Source organism: Apodemus sylvaticus, chromosome 12 (assembly GCF_947179515.1).
Source record: "Apodemus sylvaticus chromosome 12, mApoSyl1.1, whole genome shotgun sequence".
NCBI lineage: Eukaryota > Metazoa > Chordata > Mammalia > Rodentia > Muridae > Apodemus > Apodemus sylvaticus.
The window spans coordinates 45,076,428-45,092,407 of record NC_067483.1 but is presented as its reverse complement, the minus strand read 5'-3'; the positions used below and the strand labels follow the sequence as shown (position 1 = coordinate 45,092,407).

Genomic DNA, 15,980 nt, shown 5'->3' with positions numbered 1-15,980 from the left:
AGTAGGTTTTACACATTTCCTTTATTGTTCAGTGCAGCCATCGCATCCTTACAGGGTTGTAGGTTGGTGGCTTACAGTTCAAAAAAAAAGAGAGCTGCCACCAGGCCCGAAGACAGACAGTGGGCTTTCGTCCCTCCGACACCCCCAGAATACTAATGAGGAAAGTCAGACCCTGGAGGTCAGGGAGCGAGTCAATCATTCTCGCGATCGTCTCAGTGTGGAGGATCAAATTAGCCTGAAAAATTCAGCTGCTGGGAGGAGAGGGCGAGCAGCTGTCAGGGGCAGCGCCGAGATGCACTAATGAACCAGATGAATAGTGCAAAAGCTTGGAAATAAAAACAGGACAGTTGACATTTTTCATCTGTCAAAGCAGGAGATGCATGAAAATATACTATTCCTGTTTAACTCCTTAGGGGACATTCAGATTTTTTTTTTAACACTCTGCAGTATTGAGACAAAAGTAATATAATGAACTCCTATCATATAATAGAAAATGGGTGTACATTTATTAAGGTCTTAGAAAGGTGGAGAGATGGGCGTTCATATCGACAGTATATTCTTAAGGTGGCATTTTTTAAACATTTGATTTTATCGTATCGCGTCCATGCATTTTAAATGTAAACATTGCTTATGATGGTGGGTCCTCCATTAGAAATACTTGCTCAGTGTTGTGTGTTTAGGGCATTTAAACCCGTTATTTACTTTCTGTTGTCTTGCTGGACAACTGTCTCCAAGGTTGTTCTGTGTTGAGTGTGTGTAGGTTTCATATGAAATGTGGATTAGGTAAAAACTGCACAGCTAGCTGCGTTCCAGGCGGGCGGGATCTAACCCCGTCCCCTCCTGGCTGAGGCTCTGAAGGAGTTAAAAGCCCAGCCTGGAGCACAGAAGACAGATGAGACCATTTTCAGCTTGTCCTGTCCCCACTGACGCTCACTGAGTAGCACAGCATGGACCGCCGTGTTTCACACACACTCTGCCTGTCTGGGGAATGTACACATTGTCCTTCCAAAATCAAACTTATTAGCACATGTAGAAAAGGGTGACTGACTCTGGGGCAGCCTGGCACTCCATGTTGGATTCTTGCGGCAGCGGCGCCGGCGGCTCAGAGATTGAGAAGGTTTTGAACAGAATGCGAACAGTTTAAATTGAATTTTTAGTTTGTAACCTTGCTTACCAAGCAGCTGCTTGTGCTTTTAAATGTCAAGTTGAACCATGTCTTAAAATACATTGCAATTCAGTAATGTCTCTTTTAAAGTGGTTCTTCTCCTAAGTCTCCCCCCCAACACACACACACACAAAAAATCACCTTTGCATACCTTGAATTCTATCTAGAAATTATGCATTTTTTAAACACATTTAATGTCTCTGAGACATTATCAAAAGAACAGTTATGATTAAAACTATTTAAGGATTAGTTATAATATAAAAATGTCTTTTCTTTCACAAAATAATCTTTTTAAAAGACTATACTGTGTATGATGAAACGTCATGCATTCTGTTCCTTAAGTTCTTGATATATTTAATTCAGTTTGACATCAGCTTTATATTTTATGGTTACTTAGTTGAGCCATATCACTTAATAGCTGTTTTATGATAAAATATGGCTGCATATACACACATAATATCTTCCATTTCTTAATATTATCTTACGTTGTATGAGTTATGGTAGCCATTTCTCTTCAGGAATTTTAAATTTTCAAAAAATTAATATTTTCACATTTAATGCTCAGAAAAGGGTAATCATAAAAATCAAAATGCCCATATAATTTTATTCAAAGTATTCCTAATTCATTTCCACCTCAGTGCCCTATACCTGATGAAGAAGTCACCTTTAGAGTTACTTTGTTCGCATATCAGTCTCACTGTGAGTGTTTTGTAGATGGCTGCATTGCAGAGTCCTTTCTACGGCGACAAGATGAACTTGTACTCCCTGTGTAAGAAGATAGAGCAGTGTGACTACCCACCTCTCCCGTCAGATCACTATTCAGAGGAGGTAAGGACTCTGGCCCATGTGCACTTGGTCAACCTATTTTACTAAGGGATTTTACTTTACTTAGAAATACGGATGGGTGGTCCAGGTGGCAGAAAGAGCACGTTGACTCCTTACATCTTCCGAGCCTTGCTGTTAGATTAACTCTGCAGTTCACGATCTAGAGTGGATCACAACGCAGCACACGAGAGAACCGTAGATAGTTGGCTGTCCTGAAGTGAACCTGTCTAAGGCAAGCGTTGTGACCCAGCGCTGGTCCCCTAGCCTCGTGTCACAGGCTGAGACCTCAGTCCCCATCTCGCAGACAGGAAAACAATGAGAGCTCACTTTGGTAGACCTTTGCTTCTGGTGTTTGCCAGAGCTGAACTGTGTACGTCCCCCCACCTGTCTCTGAGCCTTTTTCTTTCTTACGGCTTTCTTCTCGGGCAATACCTGTCCTATCACCCCTCGCTGCTTCTGCTGCCTTCTTCTGGGTGAGTGTTTTAAGGTTACCATGCTAGACCTGTTTATAAAATACATTGGCTGGGATTGGCAATTTTCAAAGGAGGTCAGATCTGAATCTTTGCTTGCCTTGCTAATGCACCAGAATGAGTTGTTTTGGCTCGTACCCAACCTCCAGTTTTTCATTAAACAGTGTCTTCCATTTTATCCTAATATATGATTATTTGAGGAGCGTGCAGAGTAGCAGTGTCCCAGGTCAACTAGGATAAGCTTGCAGGCTCATTTGGGACCTCTCGTCTGGGACCTACGTATGAAAGCACTACAGCCTTGGACATCTTCGTCTCATGAGCAACAGATATTTTTGCCCCAGGAAAATGGAAAAGAGCAAAGGAAAAAATGGAGACCAATTATAGTGTTCCCATATTAAGTAGTCTTGTCATACTTTCTATTGTGAAATGAACAGCATCTGCTTCTAGTATTATACAAGGAAATCTGAGTTCATACAGCTTGAATAATAAACATCTCTAAAGATTGTTTTTTTTTTTTACTCCATGTAAATCATGTGTGTTCCCAGAATGTAATTAGTACATATTCATCTAATAGTTTGTTACTGAAAGCGAGTGATGCCCACCTTTTTGGCTTCTTGGCATTGTATTTAGATAATTAGAATATACTCTTAGGAAGCAATGTTGATAATTTAAAGTATTATCTCTATTTGATGCTAATGCACTTCTGTTGGCCATTTTTAATTACTATTTTGGGTATAGAATATAAATATGGCCTTTCACAAAACCAACTTCAGAAGTGTAGGCCTGGAAATACAGTAGAGTGTGAACAATGATGCAAAACGGTAGTGAGAATGTCAGGCGCCGCTCTTTGTTGTGTCATTCAGGCTGCCTTCTTTTCTCCGCCAAGCACATGAATATTTCACGTATCTGCATCCTCATCCGCTATTCTTCTTGACTAATTTTCAGACTGTCTGAATTTGCATTTCACATGGTAGCTGATTAGGAGATGCGGAGTGCAGCGGCGGAGCCTCAGCAGGCGGTTACCATGGTGACCTTCAGCAGGATTTTAATGATGATACCACTAGTGGTTCGTTGAAGTCGGCCTGCCTGCAGGGCTACTTCACTGCAGCTAAGTGTGAAGTTGGATATGCGGCTTCTCAGCCAAGGGGCAAATATCAAAGTCTGGCCCAGATAGAAGGTCTTCAAGTTGGGAAAGGAAAATAGATTCCACTTTTTACTTCACTCGGTATAGTTACCGGTTCCAAAAAAGAACTATAAAGCAAAAACATGTTATATGCTGCACCTTCCAAAAGGGACAGTGCAGTTTCTGGTAATGGTAAAGTCTTTTGTCATGCCCAGATGAAACAGGAGGCTGTAAGGCCTTGGTAAACATGGAAAATAATTCTGAAGAAACAAACTTGAGAATCATGCTGAAAAATAGGCAGTCTATAAAACAGAGTCACTTTCATCTGATGAGGAAGGAAGAGCTCTACAGGACTTTGAAATGCTGGTGCTGTTAATAAATGTTTCTCTTCTTAATGAGGAACTAAATTTGTTTATAAAATAATTATTCCAAATCTGTGGTCGCAACAGAATCTTAAATAGATTTAGTGCTGCAGTAATGGCATTAGCGACCTCTCCAGTGCTTATTACAAAGGCTCTTCAGTGGTCCAAGTCCACATTGGTATTTGCTAGGCAGGCAGAGGCTAGGGACTGTGAGAAGGCAAGTGCTGACCTTAGCACTGGGCTTGTCCTAAAGTCTCCATCCATGTGTCTTTAATAGTTAACATGGTAGGTTTCTGTAAGAAAAATGAAAACAGATAACACTGAGTATGTTGAGAGCTTTCCAGATTTACTTAGGCACTGATACATTTTTCAGTTTCCTGCCCATAAAGGATTTAAAAGGAACTCTTCATCATAGTGTAGTGTTATTTGCCAGTCCGCCTCAGCAATAGGAGTTATAAGAAAAATTACAAGACTTCTAAACACAGTGTAATATAAGACTTACTGTACTTAAAAATTGGTTTGACAGCAGTTACCTTCCCTTAGATTGTTCAGGCTGACCTCATGGACCCATCTTCTTTCCCGTCATGGCTAGTGTGAGTTCTGCTAGCAGGTCCATGAATTTTCATGTTTTACAGGATGCTGTTTCCTCTTGGCCGGCTGCCCTTCTGCTCCACCTTCCCTGGCTCTTCTCTCCCTCACCTTCCCTTGGCAGTCACATCCCACGGTAGCTGCTCCGCCGTGTATGCGCTTCCTCTCTACCGGGTCAAGCATCTCCGGTGCTCTGCTCTTGTCTAGGCCTGAAGGAGTTTAAAAGTTGAGTGAGGGAATGAGGAAGAATGGAGTTGGTATTAAAAAGAAGAAATTTAAAAACAAAACTAATGAACTAGTCAGTAATAATTGAATGACAGCAATGTCTCAAAAGAATTGTCTACTGAGGCACAAGATTTCCCAACGGCAGGCACACTGGGAGAGGCGGTAGCTCTCTGTCTTCCTTCTGTGGGTTTCTTCTCATTCTCTTACATCAGCATCTCAGCTATGAAACATTCGGGCATTCACTAGACTAAATGACACACACTTTATCCCTGTGCTTGGTTTCTTGAAGAGACACTGAAATGGTCATCAAAATCATGTATTTGTTCTGTCAGTTGCCTCTTTAAACCTAGCAGGAAAAAGAAATAGCTTGAATAGCTAGATAGTAGAAAAAAAAAGTTCTGAACATCTAATAAAGGGTTCACAGATGACATAAAAATGAGGTAATCTTGGTCCCAGAAAACAGACTTAATAGCAGTGCTTTGAGTAGAAAAAAAAATTAAACACCTATGAAATCTTGGAAAGATGGTTAAATTATTATTGTTTTTTTTTGTAATAAAGTAGACTGTTGTTAGAACAGTAGATGTACATTCATTGTGTGGTGGATGTTGCCTGATCATTTTGTTTGGGTAACACTAGGCATTGGACCCAGGGCCCCGTGCCTGCTAGGCAAACACTATTGAGATAAGAATCTCACTAAGTTGCAAAGAAATCTCACTAAGTTGCATAGGCTGAGTTTAAAGTCACCCCACATCCCGAGTGGCCTCTCACCTGTTGGTTCCCCACTTAAACCCTCACGTAGTTGGGGTTGGGACCTGTACCATCAGAACCAGCTCATGGATTATTATATTTACAACATAAATAAGATGCAGCATATATTTCCTAGCTGTATTCTGAAAAACTGACTGGCTTCCTAAGTCTTGTCATTGCTTTTTTTTTTTTTTTTTTTTTAATTTTTTTATTCGATATAATTTATTTACATTTCAAATTGTCATTGCTTTTTATAACTGAAGAAACCAAATTATAGTTTATGAATCAGAATTCATGAATCCCTCTTCAGATTATTGTCTCTCTTGTTTTCAACTAAATATTGCTCAGTTTTATAGTTCTCAAACCTTCAGCTCAGAGACAGAAAACTTTGTTGTATTAAAAACAGTTCATTGGAACCGCATCCCATAAAATTATTCTGTGAAATGTGGACCTGAGGATTGTATCCACGCAGAACTGGCAGGAGATGAGCTGCAAGATTTCATCTCTAAGCTGCAGCCTGCTTCACTCTTACCCCATTCTGTGATTTCTGTCGTCTTAGTAAGACAGAGTACTCTTCTCTTCTTTTTCTTTCATTTTTTCTTTTTCTGGCAAACTAGAGAAGTGCCTTCAGGAGAATAGGACTGTGTGTTTGCTTCTTGTCTTTTTCCTTTCTGGCCTTTTCTGGTTTGGCACAGCTCTGCAACCTAGTGTTTCACTCACATGTTAAAACTGGCAGTAAATACTACTTTTTTTGTTCTTGGAATATCCACATATAAAAATAGATTTCATTATTATGACATGCGTGCACGCACACACATGCACAAGTGAATAAAAATCATGATTTTTTCAGATTATTTAAAATATAGTACGAGGGTAATAAAGTTTTCCTGTGATACAATCAACTGTAGTAATGTTTTATTAAACAAACTGATTTTATGGATTTTATAGGTTATTGGAGAATCTAGTGTGATTATTTGACTTTGATAAAGCCAGTACATTTTCAACTTTTGGAACCTGCCCTTTTATCAATATGGCAACATTTTTATTAAAGAAACTAAGTTGGAGACTTTGTTCTTTATAGATCAAGTAAACTTGATGTGTTGGCAGCAGTAGACATGGGGACCTGCCTTGGATGAGGAAGATGCCCTGTTTGCCTGCTTGTGCTGCAGGGAGCCCCAGAAACTACCCAGATGCTCCCCACAGGCAGTTCTGGACTCCTCTCACTTCTCAGTCCTCCTCGCCCTCCCAGGATTTCCTTGAGCTTACCCTTTCAGAGAGCACTTGTGTCCTCAGGATCCTCACCGGGCCCACCGCCCCTCAGCCATCACACAGCAAGGACTGGGGGACTTTATAACTGCGCATGCGCCCGAATGATCAGACCTCTCGCTTCCTCACGTGCTCTTCAAGTGTTTGCCGAGGGAAAGAAAATGAAAGTCTTAGAGATGACAAATTTTAAGTTAATATTTACAAGTATATTCCTAAGTTTTAAACGTCAGAATACACCTACAGAAGATTTATAAGGAAAGTTCTTTAAACTTTCAGTAACTGCAGTAACCTTTGTTTTGAGCTGATAAAGTTGTGCGACTTATGTCAATGGGAAAACAAGATAAAAATGTCAGATAGAGGCTTGTTCTCAAGTTTCTGAAGTTAGTGGAAGTTTATGAGTAATATGAAACATTTGAATTTCATAAATCATATTTATCATTAGTTTCTAGTTTCTGCAATTCTAATAGAATTTTATGAATTACTTAGGGTTGTTAGTAAAAATTATCCAGGATGGTTTAAATTGGTGCTGGGAAGTCTTTTTTAGCATAACCTTATAATAATGCCAAAGTGAATTCCATTATAATCTTTGTTATGCACACGGTTTTAAAGGTGCATTTACTCAAGTGATTTTACAATCTTTAGGATTAACATACTCAAGGGAGATAAAAATATGTGCTATTGTATGTATAGATATTAAATGTGAATATTACTCCTATGCAATTATATAAATTCTGATCTGGGGTTATCTCAGAAACTGAACATTTCATGTTTCTTCTTAAAAATTGTTTTAGTAAATTTCATAGTCCCTTCACTAAAAGTTGCTGTGCAAGAGTAAGCCGGGAGTAATCCAAGGGTGTGTGTGTGTGTGTGCGTGTGTGTGTGTGTGTGTGTGTGTATACATGCCTGTTTTTCACCTGTGTTACAGAAGTGTCATTGGGTTATTATTCCTTAAGACATGAATTCAAAACGGTGCCCTATATTTCATATATCCTGTGGGATCCTATAAAACCATGTAACTTTCCGTAAGACTTTTAGTTTGTAAAGATGCTGAGTGATTTCTGATTGTAAGATACAGACATTATGTCACATCAGTGTAAGATGGCTGTTTTTCCCTACCCCTAAGTCAATCATTAGTGACACTTTGGTGTCCGTGCTGGATGTGCCTAATCATTTTGTATAAATGTCTAAAGCTGCAAATACAGTGCCTTTAATGTATTAGATCCACATTGGGGCGCTAAAGTGTGTCCTTGGATAGATGGACATTGGGCATATCTGGAAGGCTGAGATAGCATAATTGGTCTCAAAGGGATTAAGATAGGGGTGATAAAGAAACAGTACCAATAGAATTAGTCTTTATTGTCCTATTGAGAATAGCAGTAGTGACCTAAAGCAAAGAGCCTGACTGTTATTACCCCTATGTGGCTAAACTTGAACTGTAATTGGGTTAGCACCCTGAGAACAGTGACTCTTGACACTCTCTTTAATGTCCCTGGTTTTAGGCTGCATACTTTGATTTTTCTTTGGAAATACATAGATCAAAATATATTAATGGTTTACCTACTAAATTTGAAGGCATTACATTTATAACTTTACAGATATTATATAGACTCGTTTTATTAACTTTTACTCATTTAAATGTTTCTGTGTTCCTCTTTAAATAATCTTAGAAGCACATAAATGTAGCAGTTTTGTCTAGCTTTGTAAAAGCTCTTGCATGGACAGGCCTTTTTGGCATGCTGTATTAAAAATAATAGCATGTCTTAAAAGGAAGGATGAAAAGTAACCTTTGGTTTTAAAAAAGTAGCTTTTGGCTTATATTATCTGTTCTTGTTTTTGTCAAGGTTATAAATTCGATGCTGGTCGTTAATAATTGGATAGGTATTGGCTAAACACACACATTTAAGCAAATGAATGCCTAGTGGTCTTAGAAATTAAAGCTTAAAGAATAGAGGTAGCAATCTTGACTTCATTTTTTTGCCGCTTTCTTTTGTGGTTAAAAATGTAGTAGTTACTGTTGTTGCAAAGCATTGGGTGGCTGCTAAAGAATTTCAGGATAACTTGCTTTCTTCCATAGAGCTAGAGAAGCATTTTTAAAAGATAACACTAAGGGAGCGTGCCTTTAATCCCAGCACTCAGGTGGCAGAAATAGAAAAATTGCTTCAAGCTAGTGGACAGCTAAATCTGTGTAGCTTTTCTTAAAAGCACACACACACACACACACACAAACACTGAGTAAGGTCTTGCATATAATCATCTTATTCTGATCCTTAATGTCTGACTTTATTTAATGTCTGACTTTGAGAGAACGCTTAGTGTCACCTTTTATTTTTATGAGGATTTGTTTTTTTAAATGAGGCTCTTAAGATTTCAACTCCACTCTTCCTGGTGTAAGGATCACCGGTCTTACACCTGTCAAGCAAATGTTCTCCAGCCCACTGTGTTTAAGTTTGTAATCTAGTGACAAGATTTCTCTAAGTTGAATCCAAGTACCATTTGTTTGGAGGAAGTTCCTGATAGTTTCATGGTTGGCTCAATTTTTAAAAGAGCACTGCAGTTGCAATTAAAAATGTCTCATGCTGGGTCATTATATTCATAGGAACACGAGTCAATACTTAAGAATAACTTTAGTATAAAGCTTTTCTGGTTTCCTCATGCCTTCTATAAAATCCTAGAAAAATTTACTGGTTTGCATTTTGATCCAAATTGTCCTATGAATTGTGACTTTAATTGTTTAAGGTTTTTAATATTTACGTTACATTCTGGCTACCCACCTCCTATAATCCCCCCCACATCTCTCTTTCTATAAGAGGGTTGACCACCCTCCCAGGGGTTATCGCCCCACTCAGCGGCATCAAGTCTATGCCAGGCTAAGCCTATCCTTTCCCACTGAGGCCTGACAAGGCAGCCTAGCTAGAAGAACATATCCCACAGGCAGGCAACAGCTTTTGGGATAGCCCACACTCCAGTTGTTCTGGACCTATATGAAGGCTAGGCTACAATCTGCTACATATTTGCAGGGGAGGGGGGCTAGGTCTAGCTCATATATTCTCATGGGTTGGTGGTTCAGTCTTTGAGAGCCCCAAGGGTCCATGTTAGTTGACTCCTGTGGAGTTCCTAGCCACTTCCAGGCCACAGTCCTTCCCCAAACTCTTCCATAAGAGCGAAGGCCCAGCCCATTGTGGATGGTATCATCCCTAGGTTGGTAGTTCTAGGTTTTATAAGAAAGTAGACTGAGCAAGCCAATAAGCGCCAGTCCTCATAGCCTCTGCTTCTGGGTCCCTGCCTTGTTTGAAGGACTGACTTCCTTCAATGAACTACAGTATGGAAGTATCACTCAAATACTTTCCTCCCCAACTTGTTTTTGGTCATTGAATTTCTAATGCTATGATGAAACGCCAACTTGTAATGGCTGTTATTGCTAGCAATTTTTTGAACAACAAATGACCTACAGTCTTCCCTTCACTGTGTGAAAGGCTATCTCACGTTTGCTCAGAGGCGGTCATGGAGAAACCTATAGGCCAAGTTAGAAGTTGTCTATGATGGTAACACATAGTTCTTAAAAAGCCTGTGCCTGGCGTGAGTCCCTTTCAGTTCAAATCTACCTCCTGCCTTCTAAAACCTTTATGGTATTGAACCATTGCTGCTTTAAAACTGGGCTGCCTTGGTAGTATTCCTGTAGAGTTGTTAGGAAGATTGAATATGTTAAGTCACACAAATGTTTTATAACAAATTTCTTTAGTAAGTCTTTTGAGACCTATGTATTCCATATCTTATAGATCTGACAGTGATAAATCTGTCAGTAAATACACACACACACACACACATACACACACGTCACATATACATATTCGTGGGGACTGGACATATACAAGGGAGTGCAGAGCAAGGACTGTTTGTCCAGCATTGCCTTCGTGTGCTGTGGCCTCTGACATCCTCCAGGCTTCTCCTGTACAGCTGTTATGAGGTGGCGAGCTACTTGCCTGTCCACTGCCGCCCCCGCTGCTGCTCCTTGCCCCTTTTGGAGTACCTCTGTATCTCTGTCGTCTTCAGCGATATTCTGTTCTTCCTGTTCTTTTGCTTGGTTTCTCTTCGGTGCATCAGGGCTGGCTATTGGTGGTTCATTGGCTACAGAGAGCACCCTGTTCTGTAGTTCTCTGAGGGACAGGGACAGCTCTGAGCTAGCTTCATGGCAGTGTTACAAAGTAAACTGTGACTCTGCCCACGGATAACTCAGTTGACCTATGATGAGGTTTTGTAACCTAGTTACCATTCCCACCTACCTTTTCTGCCTCCTTTCTCATTTTGTAAAGAGAATTTCTGCCAGCTTGGTCACCTGGTAGTTTTTTAACAGAAGAATCCATCTAAGAGCTCTTGCCACAGCCTTTTGTGTTATACATTCCTGGACTGTTATATGCAACATATGTTTTATTAGATCAACATAATAAAATGTCTCACATTTTGCCAAGTTATTAAAAGCGCTTTCAATGCAATTCTATGTTCTTTTGAAAGGAATATAAGTTGATATTGTCAGGCCTTCTCAGAGAATATAATGTTACCTCATGATACACTATGATCTCCAAATGTGGCTGAAGCTAAATCATTATATTTTATTCTGATAGACGTGTAGTTAATGAATTGGAAACAGGACGTTATTTCTGATGATCAGCTCTAGCCTCACTCTTTGACAGGTAGAGAAATAAACTTGCTCAAAGGCACAGACTGCAAGGTTACTTCAGCAAGGCTGCTTGCCGCCTCCCTCGCTCGCTCGCTCGCTCCCTGTACGATGCCTGCCGGACTTCTGCTCGCTTTTCCTCCTCCCATAACAGCCCCCTGGTGTTAGCCTTACCAGTACCAGCGGGTTCTGCCCACAGAGCTCACCAGTACATGCACAATGAAGGACATGAAGAAATGCGGGTATTTAATAACTCACCGCATGCTATGCTTACCTGCTTGCGAGAACATTCTCAAAATGTCTAAACTATTGCTAAGAGAACAGGACCCAAGCAAGATGATATTGTATAAAGATGCTATATGCTGATACAAAGAGACACATAATTTGTCAAACAAAGATTATTGGAATTGAGAATAAAACTCAGTGTTCTAATTGTTGAGTCAATTAGAACTGGAAAAGAAGTTATCTTAACCTTTGAGGATTTTTTTTTCTCCCTGGTTTATAGATCTCAACTCTCTCCTTTATAAAGAGGGAACATTTAAATACTACTTTGCATACTTATGTATTAGTGTAATAGTCATACTTTACCATGTTGACAGAAGAACACTAAAGTACAAAATTTTACATATTTTTATCTATACAAAATATCTTGTGATTAATAAACCTGATTGGCATGTACTCTCACAGCTTATATGGAAAACTTGCACTTGCCAAAGCTAATTATTAAATTCTAGATCAGGTACAGTGTGCATATCTAAGTTAACTAGAAGCCTTCTATAGCTAGAATAGTTAGCACTCTTCAAGATTACGCTGTTCACAATTAAAGAGGCCGGTTTTAACTTTTGCTTTGTTTTGTTTTCAGCTACGACAGTTAGTTAATATATGCATCAACCCGGATCCAGAGAAGCGGCCAGACATCGCCTATGTTTATGACGTGGCAAAGAGGATGCATGCATGTACTGCAAGCAGCTAAACTCTACAAGATCCTGAGGACGGCAGCCAAAATCATTTAAAAGTGTTCTTGTGCAAACTATACCTCCCTGCTTATGTCTGGGTGTTAAGATTACTATCCCAGAGCTAATGCGCTTTGAATCCTTAACCAGTTTTCATATGAGCTTCATTTTTTCTACCAGCCTTAATCACCTTCCCAATCCACCACTTTGGAATGCTCAGATTGCATCAGGAATGCAAGCACAACAAGAGTTTTTAATGGCGTAAGGTTTGAGAATTGTTTATAGAGTTTCTGCTGATAGGTTGGGTTTAGAGTCAGTCAGTCAGATGGTGAAGCACACACAGGCACACGTCCAGAGGGATGCAGAACCTGGCGAAGGACCTGAGCATTTGACCTGTTTGCTTTTAAGTCACTTCTTGGACATTGTAGTGGACATAATTGTGAACTTCTCTTGTTTTTTTGTTTTTTGGGTTTTTTTTAAGTTTGAAGTACATGTTTTAGTTCTTAGCATTAGTCTTCAGATATAATTCTTATAATACATGGAGACAAACTTTTTGAGAAAGATTTAAAATTTTTAGTTTATACATTCAAAATGCAACTATTAAATGTGAAAACATAGAGGGCAAAGTGTGAGTTGACCACTGAAAGTCTTGTGTTTCAGTGCCTTTGGAAGCCTCTTTTGTGTTTAAATGGTATAAATGAACCCATTTTAAAAAGTGGTTAAGGACTCGTTTGCCTGGTGTGATAGTCATTTTTAGCATGCACATTGCTCAAGGCTCTGTTTTTTATTGTACATTTGAAGAATATTCTTGGAATAATATTGCAGTAACTATAGTTCATTTTCTTTACAAATCTAAATACACTTAACTCATAACTATACACTGTAATGTAAGCATATATTTTTATTCATATATTGAATTGAAGTTTTGATCAGTTCCCCTTTGGAATTTTTTTTATTCAAGTTGCTTTCTTATTTATATTGTGTGTGCATTTTATCCATTAAATGGTTCAGATTTTCTGAGAACGAATTCCCTTTTTAAAAGATATTTGATATGCCAACACTTTTCTTAGATTGAAACTTTTTTTAAAAAAACATTTGGGCCATGCTAGGTGCATCTGTCTTATCTTGTTAGAAAGAAAAGGTGTGTGTTAAAATGTGCCTGTGGATGTTTTGTTTGACAGGTTATAGTTTTAGAGTACGTTTAACTACATGAAGACTGGCCCTTCCTGAAGACAGAGCTGTTACGAGTGGCATTTCTGTGGTGACGCTTTGGAGTGAAGTGCCGTATTTGCGTATGAAGATGACAGACATTTTAGTTAAGGAGGGGGAAAAAAGGAGAAATATTTAGGAATCCTTGAGGTGAAAGCTTGTTTTTCCTGGATGTCTTCATCTTAATACCAACCAATTTCTTCAAAGAATTGTGGAGCCAGAGAACAGAGTGGTAGTGGCTGTTGAAGAACCCCGTGTGCCATGGCAGAGCATTGGGAAGACTTATCCTGCCGGCTGGCCCGTCGGTCGGTCCGGGCAGCCCTGACTTCTGGGCTATACTTGGCCTGATAGAGCTCCTGGGTTTGTTTTCTCACGAGTATTCTTTCTATAGTGATTTTCAAGTAATTTGTAAATTTTCAAAATAATGTCTTTTAATTCACTATGTATGCTGTCTTAGACAAAGGATATCTGGTTGTTGTTTTGTCTTGAAAGCTGAACTGGGTTGCATCCCAGACCTTAGTGGCTCATAGCATTTACCCATAGCTGTGAAGAAAGCTGATTCTGGTGGCCATTTGTGTTGTGTTATTTCCATTGTAATGTCACAGGACTGACTGAGATGAAATATCCCCTGCCTGCAAGAGTTGTTTTCTTTCCATCTTTAAAATCACTGCCTGGCCCTGGTGGTAATTAAAGGATAACACCTTTAATCTCAGCACTTGGGCAGAGGCAGGTGGATCTCTATGAGTTCCAGGAAAGCCTGTTCTATAGAGTGAGTTCCAGGACAGTCAGGGCTACACAGAGAAACCTTCTGTCTCATAAAACCAAAACTAAATGAAAATACAAGGGTTATTCCCTTGTAGTGACTTTGCTTTATGAATTTGTCTTCTAAACAACAAGAAGAAGAAGAAGAAAAAAAGAGTGGGAGAGTTAATCATCAGGGATGGTCACTGTCATTTTATACAAGAGGAAACTCTTTCAAATACTTTAATTACATGTGTTCATATCCAGCCCCCCCCACCAGAAAGAATCCATTGTGTAAAAACAAATGCAATGTGATAATTGCAAGTGATTATGAAATTGATTAGAAGTTCTAATCTTATAACAATCACCTATAAAATATTCTCTTTATGTTTCTGTTTTATGAGTACATTTTATATGAAGTTAAATATTGGAAGTGATTTGAGTAACAGGTCAAATTAAAGGTACGGCTGCTTCGAAACCTTATTTAGACATTGGTACTAGTTACCCAGGGGAGAGTATTGCAGTAAAGTTGGTTGGTATGCTATGGTGTGGATGGCGAATGAAGGGTACCCTACCTGCAGTGCTCAAGAATGACCAATGATTGTAAAGTTAGCAAGATGCCACCACCATATCACGGGCACTCTACCATTCCTTAGTGTGCCCATTACAAAACACCCGTCTTGTATCCATCTACTCCAGGTGTTGCTCTTAACTTTTCCTGTATTTATTATAACCAAGAAGCTGTTATTCTCACAAATGTTTATTCTTTTAAATTGAATGTATGTTCATAACCCACAAATGCGCACTCTTCGCCTCCAATTCCCATAGTACTGTAATATGAATTTCTTTTGTGAAATACTTTTTATTTTGTTATGCTTTAAATATACATGCAAAAGATCCTGTTATTAGCTTCAAAACTGTACAGTATCTTAATATAAATATATAAAAATAAAAGATGAGTACTGTAAGTTTGAGCATCTGTCAGGGTCTCTCCCTCTCACCTCTCCAAATCTACCATTGCTGTGCTTGGCACTGAACCTACAGAAGTAGTTCCTATACAGTTCCAGCACTTTGCTATCTTGAAGGAAGCTAAGCAGTGACGCATCAACCTCTCTTGGGGCTTTGGGGTTTTATGGTTTGGTGTTGAATGTGCATTATATCATGAAACATGGCTCACTAGTCTCTTCAGTGTCTCCCTTTCTGTCATTGAATAAAAGGCATCTAAACCTTAAGAAAGGGATATGCATTTTTGTGCTTTGAACCTTTATAATTTAAAACCCGAGTCAAGAATTTCCATTCCCCATCGCTGCAGTGGGCTGCTACCAGAATCTCAAGAGAATGGATACATTTACTAGTCTCTTAAGTGAGGATCACTGCCCTGCCTGCCTACTGGAGAACAGAAGAGCTTGGGAGGGTAAATTAGATTTCACAAGTTAGTTGTTAACTGGCTAACTGTACAGCCCATGACTTGTATTAAAGAAGCTTTGGTTTCAGTATGTGAGTAATGGAATAATAGCTAGTAGAAGTCATCTTTACCAAATTATAATATTTAGTGCTAGTTGTAAATTCTATTTTTAAAAGTGTATGTATTCATTGGGAAAGTCAGTTGCAGGCATACATGTTTCAAAGTCTTA

General features: G+C 39.1%; 1 protein-coding gene across 2 annotated transcripts in view; it reads left to right on the top strand.

Annotated features, from left to right (window-relative positions):
• The window catches only part of Nek7 (NIMA related kinase 7), a 128,275-nt gene extending 112,762 nt beyond the window's left edge, over positions 1–15,513 (top strand). For both annotated transcript variants that reach the window (XM_052200222.1, XM_052200224.1), the window contains exons 9-10: positions 1,880–1,993; positions 12,306–15,513. In XM_052200222.1, the coding sequence (XP_052056182.1) occupies positions 1,880–1,993; positions 12,306–12,416 (225 nt within the window). In that variant the 3' untranslated portion in view covers positions 12,417–15,513. The remainder of the gene's footprint in view (positions 1–1,879; positions 1,994–12,305) is intronic.
• Positions 15,514–15,980: the final 467 nt, after the last annotated feature.